This window comes from Lissotriton helveticus, chromosome 6 (genome assembly GCF_964261635.1).
Source record: "Lissotriton helveticus chromosome 6, aLisHel1.1, whole genome shotgun sequence".
NCBI lineage: Eukaryota > Metazoa > Chordata > Amphibia > Caudata > Salamandridae > Lissotriton > Lissotriton helveticus.
In genome coordinates, this window is record NC_136067.1 from 1951031573 (window position 1) to 1951043591 (window position 12019).

At 45.1% G+C, this 12019-nt stretch overlaps 1 protein-coding gene across 3 annotated transcripts in view; it reads left to right on the forward strand.

Annotated features, from left to right (window-relative positions):
- The window catches only part of GPR75 (G protein-coupled receptor 75), a 28848-nt gene extending 17805 nt beyond the window's left edge, over positions 1-11043 (forward strand). For all 3 annotated transcript variants that reach the window (XM_078649956.1, XM_078649955.1, XM_078649957.1), the window contains exon 2: positions 7523-11043. In XM_078649956.1, the coding sequence (XP_078506082.1) occupies positions 7628-9241 (1614 nt within the window). In that variant the 5' untranslated portion in view covers positions 7523-7627 and the 3' untranslated portion in view covers positions 9242-11043. The remainder of the gene's footprint in view (positions 1-7522) is intronic.
- Positions 11044-12019: the final 976 nt, after the last annotated feature.

Sequence of the window (12019 nt, forward strand, 5' to 3'; positions counted from 1 at the left end):
CAACCTTGCTAGCCTTTGGTGAGGAGAGGTGAATGCTGTGTTTACTCTGATTGGCTGAGTTTGGGTGTTTTATGAAGTGGTGGATTGGCAACTGTACTGAGTATGTTAAAGCTATTATTTGTATGTTTAACATTGTATTGCTCACTATGTATACCATGGGGCTCCCAGCTCGAAGACTGGGATGATTCAAGCATGTGGATCTATGTAGCATCCAATGCTGCAGAAGTATAATTATTATGAGTAAAAACCTGTGGGTGTATGTGTGTGTCGATTTCCACTGGGTAGTTATAGTTGTTTTGTGTTTCCATCGGAAATTCCTTTTTTGGTTTACTAATAACTTTGGCGCTATATGAAGAATCCTACCAAATCTTTCCAAAAAAGTGCTCTTTGTTAATTAACGTCTTCCTGGAAAGTTTCACGATGCTCCATCAAATAGGGGCCCAGAAAAACAGGGGGCCACAAAAAAGCAAATCTCCATGCATTTTCCATAGACTTTTTTGGAACATGATACTGCAAAAACTGCTGAACGGAATTACACCAAATTTGGCAGAAAGCTAGATCTTGGTCAGAAAAGAGTGAATGTTTGTGATTTGGTGTAAATCTGTTATATAGTTTTTAAGAAATTGCACTGCAAATATATTTGTGTATCTGGATGGTTTGGTTTGATGGACTCTTGCGAGAGTTTCACGAGCACAACTTAAAAAAAGAAAAGTACAGAGTTCTGTTTGCCAGAGGGGGCTTTTTTCCTTTGGGACGTCTCTCTCCTGCAGAAGTGAGTGCTGTGACTGAGAGGCTGCAACTTGAACAAACGTGTTGCAGCAGCCATTACAGAACTTTGGGGCTGAGCCTCCTGTCTTTGAAAATATTTAAAAAACAAGATATAAGGGGGAGGGTAGTGATACCCTAGCCTTTGTTGGGGGAAAATACATTTGTTTTCCTTTGCAGCAATCCCACAGGATCGTGGCAAAAAAGGTTTCTACCATGCACCTCTAATTACCCCACATATTACATCACTCATAACATGATCTACGACATCACTGATAACAGGACTGCAACAACTGAAATTACATAATTGTCAGTAGACAGTGCATGGCGGGGGTGTGAGTTATTGTTCCTTTAGAGCAGGAGTTCTAGTTACTAGAGAGGACTATAACTGGAGAATTTGTGTTTTTTTTAGATATTGTGCCATAGACGGCTACATTGACTCGAATACAGGGACGGTGGCTTCAGCTAGGACCCAGTGAGAGGTCATGAAACCGACCCTCCCCGCAGTCGACTTCTCTATTTGTGCACACAAATGCACATAACAGTGAGAAAAACTCATACAAATCCAAGCCCAGCTGTTGACTCTGGAGAGGCAGGGGTGAGTTGAGAAGGGGGCACTCGCGTGTTGGTAAATAGTCTAAATGCAACAAATCCGATCCAGACTGGCAGGGATGGTGGCCTGCCGATATGTCGCCTCCAGCTCGATCGTCTCAGTCAGCTAGGAATCTGGGGATTAGGGTAGACAGCGGCCTGACTTTCAGACCTCAGATTCTTGCGCTTACTGGCACCTGTTTCGCCCTCCTGAGGATGCTTCGGAAGTTTCTTCCTTTGCTCTCCGAGGATCATAGGAGGACCACGGTACAGGCCTTAATTGGTTCACGATTGGATTACTCCAACGTCCTGTACCTTGGCCTGCCGGAGTATCTCCTGCAACGGCTGCAGGTTGTCCAGAATACGGCCGCGCGAGCCATATTCGGCCTTCATAGGCGAGCCAGAGCCTCCGGTCTTTTACAGACTCTCCATTGGCTCCCTATCTGGAAGCGGATAGTGTTTAAGGCCTTGGCTCTGGCTTATAAGGCTCTCCACGCCTCAGGGGCTAAATATCTGCAAAGGAGGCTTGCCTTTTACCAACCGGCACGAGCGCTAAGATCAGAATCAATGTTCCTTGCCACGGTCCCTCGCGTGAAGAAGGCCCGCATTGGAGGTCGTTCCTTTAGGCTGTGGGCCCCACAGCTGTGGAACACCTTGCCTTTGGCACTGCGTAGTACCTCGAACCTGCTGGCCTTCAGGAAGGGCCTTAAAACTTGGTTGTTTGCCCTGTAGTTTCCCCCCTTTTTAGGTCTCGCCCTGGAACAGGGACAGAGACTCTATAGCCGTCGGATGCCGGGGAATGAGGGACACAAAACTGGCACTATTTTTAGCAGTCGGATTTGGCTGCGTGAACGCGCACGTTCCGTCCTGCGCCGCCCTCCCATCCTACTGCGCATGCGCCGCCCTCCCAGCCTACCGCGCATAACACACACACACACACACACACGTCGCAGACAGACACTCGCTCACACACACACCCCCTCCCTCACAGTCACACACACGCACTCCAAGACACATACACACACGCACGCACACACATACACACACATACACAGCCCGCCTCCCCCCCGCGCCTACATGCTCCTCTCCCTCCGCCCGCCCGCCGCTCAGCAACGCACTCACCGGCTTCCTCTCCTCAGCTGCAAGGCCCGGCAGCAGGACTCTTCTTCCCTCCTTCGGCACCGGGGCGCAGGGTAGGCTCCTGCCTGCTCCGGTGCTCCCTGCTCCCAACACGGCTCCAATCGCGGCTCTTCCGTGGGAGGCGGGGTAGGCTCCCGCCCTCCTACTTCCTGTTTCCGGGTGTCGCGCCGGCCTGCCTGACTTCCTGGTCGCAGGCCGGCAGAGTAACGAGGATGTTTTGCGGTATGTATTTATTTATTTAATTATGCATTTTTATATAGCTGTCACCTTTCGGTCACAAGAAGGGAAGGAGCCAAGACTAGAGGGCGACTGCTTATCTAGTTTATTTTGGTTTACAGACTGTAGTACAACAAAACAAAGTCTTTCTGTCAGACACGGGGTCGAAGGTAGTTTTGTAATCCTCTGGGCACTTCCTGGGTCGGGGTCCGGGACACTCCAGCACATGGAAGAAAAGAAACGAATGTGGCTTTTAGTGGGTTGTTTCGTTTACTATTAACTCATGGAAAGAGGGAGGGTGTGAGGGATAAAGCAAAAACCACCACCACAGTCAGTGAGCTATACACGGCTTTGCTAAACGAGGTGCCCCGGTGTTTCCACGGTCCCTTAACCGGTCCCTCCCTTCTTGAAGTTTAACAAAGAACCCAAACGAGCACGCACCTGGAAGAGCCACGCGTCCTCCTTTGCGTGGCTGGGCGAAACGCAGGGTCGTTGGCCACCAGGCTTTACAGCTGCCTCCGTCCGCTCCTCTTCCGTTATCGGTCCGGCACCTTCTCTGCTCCTGGTGTCGTCCACTTCCAAGGAATCCGTCCCCACGGTGCTTTTCGTCCTCCCGCTCGCGTGGTTCTCCTGGCGTCTCACTTCTTCCTCCCACGACGGACACACAGCGTCTTCCGGGTCTCTCCTCATATGGTGAGACGCCACTCCTGATAGGTCCGAAAAGTCAGGTGGTTCCGATGCGAAGCCTCCGTCACGTACACAAAGGCCATCCTTAAAGGGCCCGTAGTAATCCGCCTGTTGAGGAGACGGACATTCAGTTAGCCCTGTCGGGGCTGAGCACGGGACCCCCTGACAATAGCGCAGACTTTACCCGAAGGCGGTATTTATTTTTTTATGTATTTATGCATTTTTATATAGCGCGGACTTTACCCGAAGGCGGTATTTCTTTATTCATGTATTTATGCATTTTTATATAGCACGGACTTTACCCGAAGGCGGTAATGCTTGCCTTTAAATACTGCATAAATAATTTTAACAACAAATACTTTATATGTAGCTTTTTATGTACATAAGAAAACTATAGCATAAAGCAAAAAACATTGCCATTTACAATAATAATAGCTCAAAGTTAAATAATGCGAGACCTATTGCATTGCAAATGCTTGTTCTAGTTGACTCCGCTCTTGTCTTATCTATGTGTTGTGTTTGTCTTTCTCAGGATGTCAATAAAGCGCCGGGACACTCTTCTGAGTAGCCGTGCGCTATAAAAGACATAATTAACATAACAACAAATATGCTGGGGAGAGTTCATGGAAAAAGAATAATTAACATAACAACAAATATGCTGGGGAGAGTTCATGGAAAAAGCAAAGACAATATGGTTAGCATCTAGAAGCCACATTTACAAATAGGGTTACATGTCCAGCAAACTACTGCACAGGTTATGTCAACAAGTCACATTGCCAGCACATATACAATGCGTAAGGAGCTCAGACGGGGCTGTCCTGACAGATCCATCATTGATTGCAGGCAGCTTCCCTGACTATTACCATCAGATTTACCAAGAACGAGATTCCCTGCCAGCAGCTACTATTAAAAAATGTATTGATGACCTCCCCCCGAGAGCCCTCACAGACACTTGCGGGGCACAACTCGACGCTCCACTGATGATCGAAGAACTCACCGCGGCCTCAGCCGAGCTGCGACTGGGTAAGTCCCCTGCTCCAATGGATTCCCTTGTGAATTCATTAAAATATACGTCACAATTGGGTGCCCCCTAGTTGGCGATGCTGCAGGTCGCAGTGCAGGAGGGTAGACTCCCACTTGACTGGAGGAATGCCGAGGTTATGGTGTTCCTGGAGCCGGGTCCCCCCCCCCCCCCGGAGTGCCACTCCTCGTATCGCCCGATCTCTCTCCTCAACCTAGAGGCTAGTTGCTTGCCAAAATGCTAGCCGATAGGCTCATGCCCTGCATAACGGACCTGGTCCATGCAGACCAAGCTAGCTTTATGATTCGACGCGCTACACACCACAACATAAGACGTGCCCACATTGCCATAGCTGCCGTGGATCGCTTGGGAGTCCCAGCTGCTTTACTCTTGGCAGATATAGATAAAGCCTTCGACTCCGTCAGTTGGTCGTATCTTTTCATACTCCTGAAATGCCTACATTTTGGGCCGCGGTTCCTAACCTATATAACCCTGCTATATACCGCTCTTACAGCTGCGGTGCGAGTAGCGGGCTCAGTCTCTTCATGATTCCCTATCTATAGAGGCACCCGCCAGGGCTGCCCGCTATTGCCATATCTTGTTGCATTGGCAGTGGAGCCGCTTGCAGCATGGATGAGGATAGACGCGCAGCTATGAGAGTTAGAGTGGTCACTAGAGGTATCAGACCACATTGCATTATGCGCATACAATGTTTTATTCTTCATAACCGATCCCCACAGATCCGGCCCCCAGCTCCTCTGTATAATGGAGGTGTTTGGAGAGACTTCTGGGCTTTTTATGAACACAACCAAGTCAGTCCTCTGGCCGCTTTCGGTTGCGCAGGTAGTGGGTGCTTGGGTGAAGGGACTTGCAATAGCCACAGATGGCATGCGAAATATAGGTATCTTTCTGGCAGCCTCACTGCCCATGGCATGGCAGCACAATTTGGCTCTACTGACAGAACAAGTGCAGGCAGAAATGAAATCCTAGTCCCATGTACCCCTTAACCCCTTCGGCCGATCTGCCATCTTTAAGATGGGGCCTTTGCCCCGTCTACTATACCAGCTGCAAAATCATCCATACCCGATCTCTGCCACATGGCTTTGACAAATTAATGGTATATTGTGTCATTTCTTATGGGGTGAAGGCACTAGCTGAGTGGCGCTACACACATGTTAACAATCTACATGTGGCGGCATTGTGGCAGCAGACCTACAGTCGTACATGCGGCAGCGCACCTGCACATACTAAATGAATGTTGGTACAGCAATAGAGGAGATCCAGCGTATGCAGCCGAACGCCTACTAATGGGACACATCCCTGTTCATACATACCAATACAGAGAGTCTGGGATCCGGGCTCTTTAAAGGGACTTCGGAACTGGGAAGGCACAGGTATATCCACTTTAGGGACAGTCATATGCGGGATGACACTTAAATCCTTTCAAGAACTGCAAACCGAATTTCATATGCCATATACGTAATTTTACAAGTACTTGCAGTTCAGACATGCCTTGGCCTCATATCTCAAAGATCTGCCGATGCTCCCCGAACTTAATCCCTTGGAAGGCAAGCTACTCATGGGTCGAGCTGGGAGACCAACAAAATTACCAGAATTTATCAAACCCTCATTACAAACGGCCACAACTCATTGACAGACCTCCGGGAGACACGGCACATGGAAATTGGGCCACTTGAAGACAGTGACTGGAATGAGGCACTAGAGTCCCCGCGCAGCGCAGCCATCTCATCCCGCCTACGACTTAGCCAATTTAATTACTTACATAGGGCATACTTCACACAATATGAATTACAGCTGTCCGGCCTGGTGCCCTCCCCTACCTGACTGCGCTGCAATGCTGCGGACGATATGTTCCTACATACAGTTTGCTCATGTGATGTTTTAGCCAGGTTTTGGCAGAGGTTACTTGCATGTCTATCCGAGGTTCTGAGTTGGGAGCTTCCCATATCCCCCAAATTAGCCCTACTCATGTAGCCTATGAAATCGGGGGCAATAAATATAAACGCCACTTTCTGTTTCTAGGCCTCACCATAGCTAAGAGAGACATACCCTGACTTTGGAAAGCACCTACCTCTCCTTTGATGGAAGTAAGGACTAGATTTCTGTATGGATCTGGAACGCCCAGTATTCATTGCCTGAGGGTGTCCACAAAAACGCGCAAAGCTATGGTAGCGCTGGGCAGATTACAGCGGTAACAGAGCTATAACTATCCACCATTAATTATATTGTGTATACAAGATGATAATCAGATGTCACTGGGAACTTGCAAGTAGATACGAAGGCATTATGGGATGCGTTAATATTAAGGTTTAATACTGTTTAGTTACTGATGCAACTGCTACAGAAACTAAGCCATGTTTGTGTATTCTACCTAAATATTCATGTATAACGGGCCCTGTGTGTCCAATGTGGCTACGAATACCAATAAAATATGTTGTGAAAAAAAGATTTGTCTACATTTACTTGGCAGATTTCTTTAAAATGCACCACTTGCTACTTTCATTTATATAGATGAACTGTATAGTTTAGCAACACAGCTGCCCAATTGGGAGTGGTAGAACTGTGTGGTACAGCTGGCATATTTATGTAGTGACACTAGCGCACCATATCAGGCTATCGGCATAATTGAGCACTGCCCTGAGGTTGTTAGCCACATTAGTACATTCGAGTTGCTCATCGTTGTATATGGATAATAGTATGAGTTATAAGATAACACCGATGTTAAATGTCCTAGCACGTGATTCACAGAGGGCATTTTATTTTGGTGGACTATATATCGAACTACATTTTACCTGCAATGTAAGCACTTCTCTAATATTTCCTAATATCCCCTTCAGTACTTCTTCTACAAACCTTGATATTTCAGTCGTGTATTAAGAACAAAATGTGTCTGTTTCAAAAGTACGGTTTGGCCTCATTTTGTGAAAGAGTTCTTGGCAGAGAGTAACTCCAAGAAGCAGTCTCTGTTCTCAGTTGTTCCACGATTTTATTCACCATGTGCAGTTATTCAATTTTATTCATTGTACTAATTTCACAAACATTGATGGTTTTCTCTTCTCTTCTGCTTTTATTTTGACAAAGGATTTCGTCAGCGGTGGTACCAGCGTGACAGACAAAACCAGTGTCAATGTCGGCCATTCAAAGTTATATGAGCCATAAGGTCCTCTTGGGGCAACGAGCATTAAGATGAACCTTACAGAATCAATGACCAACTCGGCAGACCAGAGCTATCATGATTATCTCAACAGCTCATCTACACTGCAGAATGGCAATGGAACCTTCAGGGAATTCCAGGAGATTATCCACACTGCAACCCTAGTTACTTGCACCTTTTTGCTGGTTATCATATTCTGTTTGGGATCTTATGGGAACTTAATCGTCTTCTTGTCCTTCTTCGATCCTGCCTTCAGGAAATTCAGAACCAACTTTGATTTCATGATCCTTAACCTTTCCTTTTGTGACCTTTTCATTTGCTGTGTGACTGCGCCCATGTTTGCCTTTGTCTTGTTCTTTGACACTACTGCAAACGTTCCAGAAGCTTTCTGTTTCACTTTTCACTTAACAAGCTCTGGATTTATAATTATGTCCCTCAAAACCGTGGCTGTCATTGCACTCCACAGACTGCGGATGGTTCTTGGTCAGCAGCCCAACAGGACTGCTTCCTTCCCTTGTACCCTGCTGCTCACTGTTCTTTTGTGGACTACAAGTTTTACTTTGGCCACCTTGGCTACTCTACGGACCCGAAAATCCAAGATATGCCTGCCGATGTACAGCCTGAATAGGGGAGAAGGGAAAATTATTCTTTACTTGTATGTAATTGACTTCACCTTTTGTGTTGCTGTTGTATCCATCTCCTACGTAATGATAGCCCAAGCATTGAGGAAAAACACCCAAGTGAGAAAATGCCCCATCATAACAGTGGACACCAACCGACCGCAACCTTTCATCGGCCCAGTCGTTGATGGGGTACAGTGCACTGTCCCTGCCTTGTACAGGAACCAAAACTACAACAAGCTGCAGCATATCCAGACCCATGCCTATACGAAAAAACTAAGCCAGCTGCCATTACCAGCCAACAAGCTGCAGCTGGTATCGGCTGTCAATCTGTCGACAGCAAAGGATTCCAAAGCTGTTGTGACCTGTGTTGTGATTGTTCTTTCAGTTTTGGTGTGCTGTCTCCCGCTGGGCATTTCTCTCATCCAGGATGTCCTTACCAATAGCAGCAGCTTCATTCTGTACCAGTTTGAGTTATGTGGATTTACACTCATATTTTTCAAATCTGGATTAAACCCATTCATCTACTCGCGCAACAGTGCTGGCCTCAGGAGGAGGGTTCTTTGGTGCATCCAATATGTGGCTCTGGGCTTCCTTTGCTGTAAGCAGAAGACAAGGCTCCGAGCCATGGGCAAGGGAAGCCTGGAGGTGAATCGAAATAAATCATCGCACCACGAAACTAACTCTGCCTACATGCTTTCCCCAAAACCTCAGAAAAAGTTTGTGGACCAGGCATGCGGCCCAAGCCATTCTAAAGAAAGCATACTGAGTCCAAAGGTTTCTGCTGGGCACCAACATTACGGGCAGAGCAGTTCAACTCCCATCAATACTCGTATAGAACCTTACTACAGTATCTATAACAGCAGTCCGTCTGAAGAAGTTAGCACTCCCAATAGCTTGCAGCCAGTAACTTCCACGTTTGGATTTGCCAAATCCTACATCGCCATGCACTATAACACCACAAATGACTTGATGCAAGAATATGACAGCACTTCTGCAAAGCAGATACCCATTCCATCTGTTTAACAGACAGGTGTAAGGCAATTGAGTTTATTTTGTCAAAATATTTCCTAACATGCTAATTTATTTTTGTTGATGAGTTGGGTATTTTTCATACCTATGAAGGAATAGTGTTTGGTTTAATTTATTTGCACAAGAGTTCTTACTTGGTTGCCAAATTCGTTTTAGATAGCTGGTCCTCTTAGTGTATAATATAACGTCACTGTCTGACCATGTTTACGCTAGGGAATTTGTAAAAATTAGGAAAGACTGTACATTAGAAAGGGCCAGTGTGTTTTTGCATTCTTGTAATGTGTTTTTTGCAGTATTATTACGTTTCTTTTACCAACAGTACATTAAAAGTTTGGAGCAGGTGGTGAAACATGTCGTTTCATATTGTTGCAATTCACTACATCCCTATCACATAGGATTCCAATTATTTTGACTGAGGAAACAAGAGGTAATAAGGGCGGTCCTTCTCTGTGTCCTCCCAAACTAATCTCTAAAGCAGCAAAACAGTCAACTGGACTATGTATTGGGATTCCAGTGTCCACTGGAGGAAAGGTAAACCTCAATTTGTGGAAACCCAATGACCTGAATAGCTCTCCAGTCAGAATATCTAAAGTAATTATAAGGCAAGGCCTCACACACCACCCGGGATGTCATGCTTAATCATTGGCCTGCCACACTCACCAGAGCAAAATATAGAAGTGAGTGGGCCCCCCTGTGCTGGCAGGGAGTACTTACGTTGGGTTGGGTAGTGGCGATTTCATGGGGTCTACTCACCACTAGATTGTTATCTTGCAAGTGTGGCAGGCCAATAATGAAGCAAGATGGTGGCGTGTGAGGCCATGCCATATATTTTTTTAATACATAGGGCCATATGAATATGGAGATATTCAGGATATTGGGTTTCCACAAATTGAGGCTTACATTTCTTCCAGTGGATACTGTAATCCCAGTGTTATAGTCCAGTTGGCTATTTTGGTGCTTTAGCAATTCATTAGGTAACTGATTTCAGCCGAGGAAGTCATAGATTTCAGACAGTTTTCTTTTTAATCACTTCTGCTAATGATATTCCTATAGAGTACTATTCCAAGTGAAGTACCATGTGCCCCTGCCCCAAAGCCGGGGTCCAACCCATTTATACAACCTGCGAACACCAGTATTCCACAGATTTCAAACCAGTCCAGTATATACGTAAGTGTAAAAATGACCGGAGGGATGTATTGGTTGGGCTCACTGCTTCTGAACTTTTTTGCAAGTTTGCCAGTAATAATGACTGATATCCAGTATTTTGGGATTCTCCACTTATAATCCTGCAATTCCATGTTGAAAAACCATATTGGGACTGAATTACTTTTGATAATGCCAATGCCTGATCATCTGTATTAATTTCAAATATTTGTGAATATTGCAGAGCTGAGAGGTGATATTCTTACAAATGCATTTTCTTTCTAAAACATGTGAAGTGTTGTTGTTAACAGTGTTGTGTGTCAATGCCTTTTCCTCATTAAGACACCATTGGTGGGTTCCTATTTACACCATCTCTTAAAGACTGAGAATGGTAATACCATGAATGCACACACCTTGTTAGGCCAAGTAACCATTTTGTTATTGATGTTTTTATGCTTTCGTTATCTATTAAAACACTGGAAAATTAGGCACTGTGTATTCATTTCTGAAAACTACCTAATTTCTGCTGTCGCCATAAGAAACTAATTCAGTAATCATCTTTTTGTCTGTAAGAAAACAGTAGCAGGTAATTAGAATAAACTCCTCATTATGTGGATGGTGACAAATAAATAAAATATTTACTTTTTCAAATATTCTGAGGTTTCCCATCTTCTCTTTTGAAGTCCATCCCCATTCTGGTCCGGTTACTCTTCATCTTTTCCTGCTGTCCAGTGCTTGCTTTCAGAAACATTGTGGATTAATTTGTTTTTAAAAATGGATTGTTTAAGGCCACCTTCCGTTATTGTGTGAAAATGTCAAATGATATTTTTCATCTATGTACTCTTCCTTAACTCATTTGCCAGAAGACTACTATACATTCCTGTTAGATTTTTTATTTTATTTTACGGTTTACTGTGCTCTTAACTTTCCGTCGTGCCTCTGAGCATTCAGGTATGAGAGCAGCAGTATGTATAGAATTAGTAAAATGTTGCATAATCGTCCAACTAGAGGGTTAACATTGAAATATGTACGCAAAAGTCCCTCTCCCTTTTATAAAGTGCTACTCCTAGGACAATGGGATTATCAGAGTGCCACAGTGAAAAGGTGCGTCTTCAAAGATTTTCTGAATTTGATGTAGCAGATGGCAAATAATTCCATAGGGAGGAGCTCTAGTAAAGAAGACCACAGAATCTTTTGTATCTGAATCAATGAGGTGACAATAGTCCTTTTTTAGCTGACCTGAGGCTTTTAGTTTGTTGATATGGAACATATAGGTAGGTGATGTGTTTCGGAATTCGGTCACGTAGTGCAGAAAGTTCTAAAGGATGTTCTTTCTTTCACACTGAGCCCATGGAGGGATGTGAGTGCAGGGATAATGTGATAATTGCATTTTATTCCCAGTACCATGGTATGCATAGTTTTGTATTTGTTGCTTCATGGCTAGGGATGTGTTTGGGAGGCAAGCAAGGATAAAGGCGATTTTTCTGAGAAGTTTAATAGTGTTAGAATCCAGTTCAATTGGGGTTTGTTAGAAAATGCAGATATACAACCCTGGTTGTTTGTCAGACCTTTTGGCATTGAAGGGGAGAAAGAAAATGGGCTTATGTGACCAAAGACCAAAATGGCAAT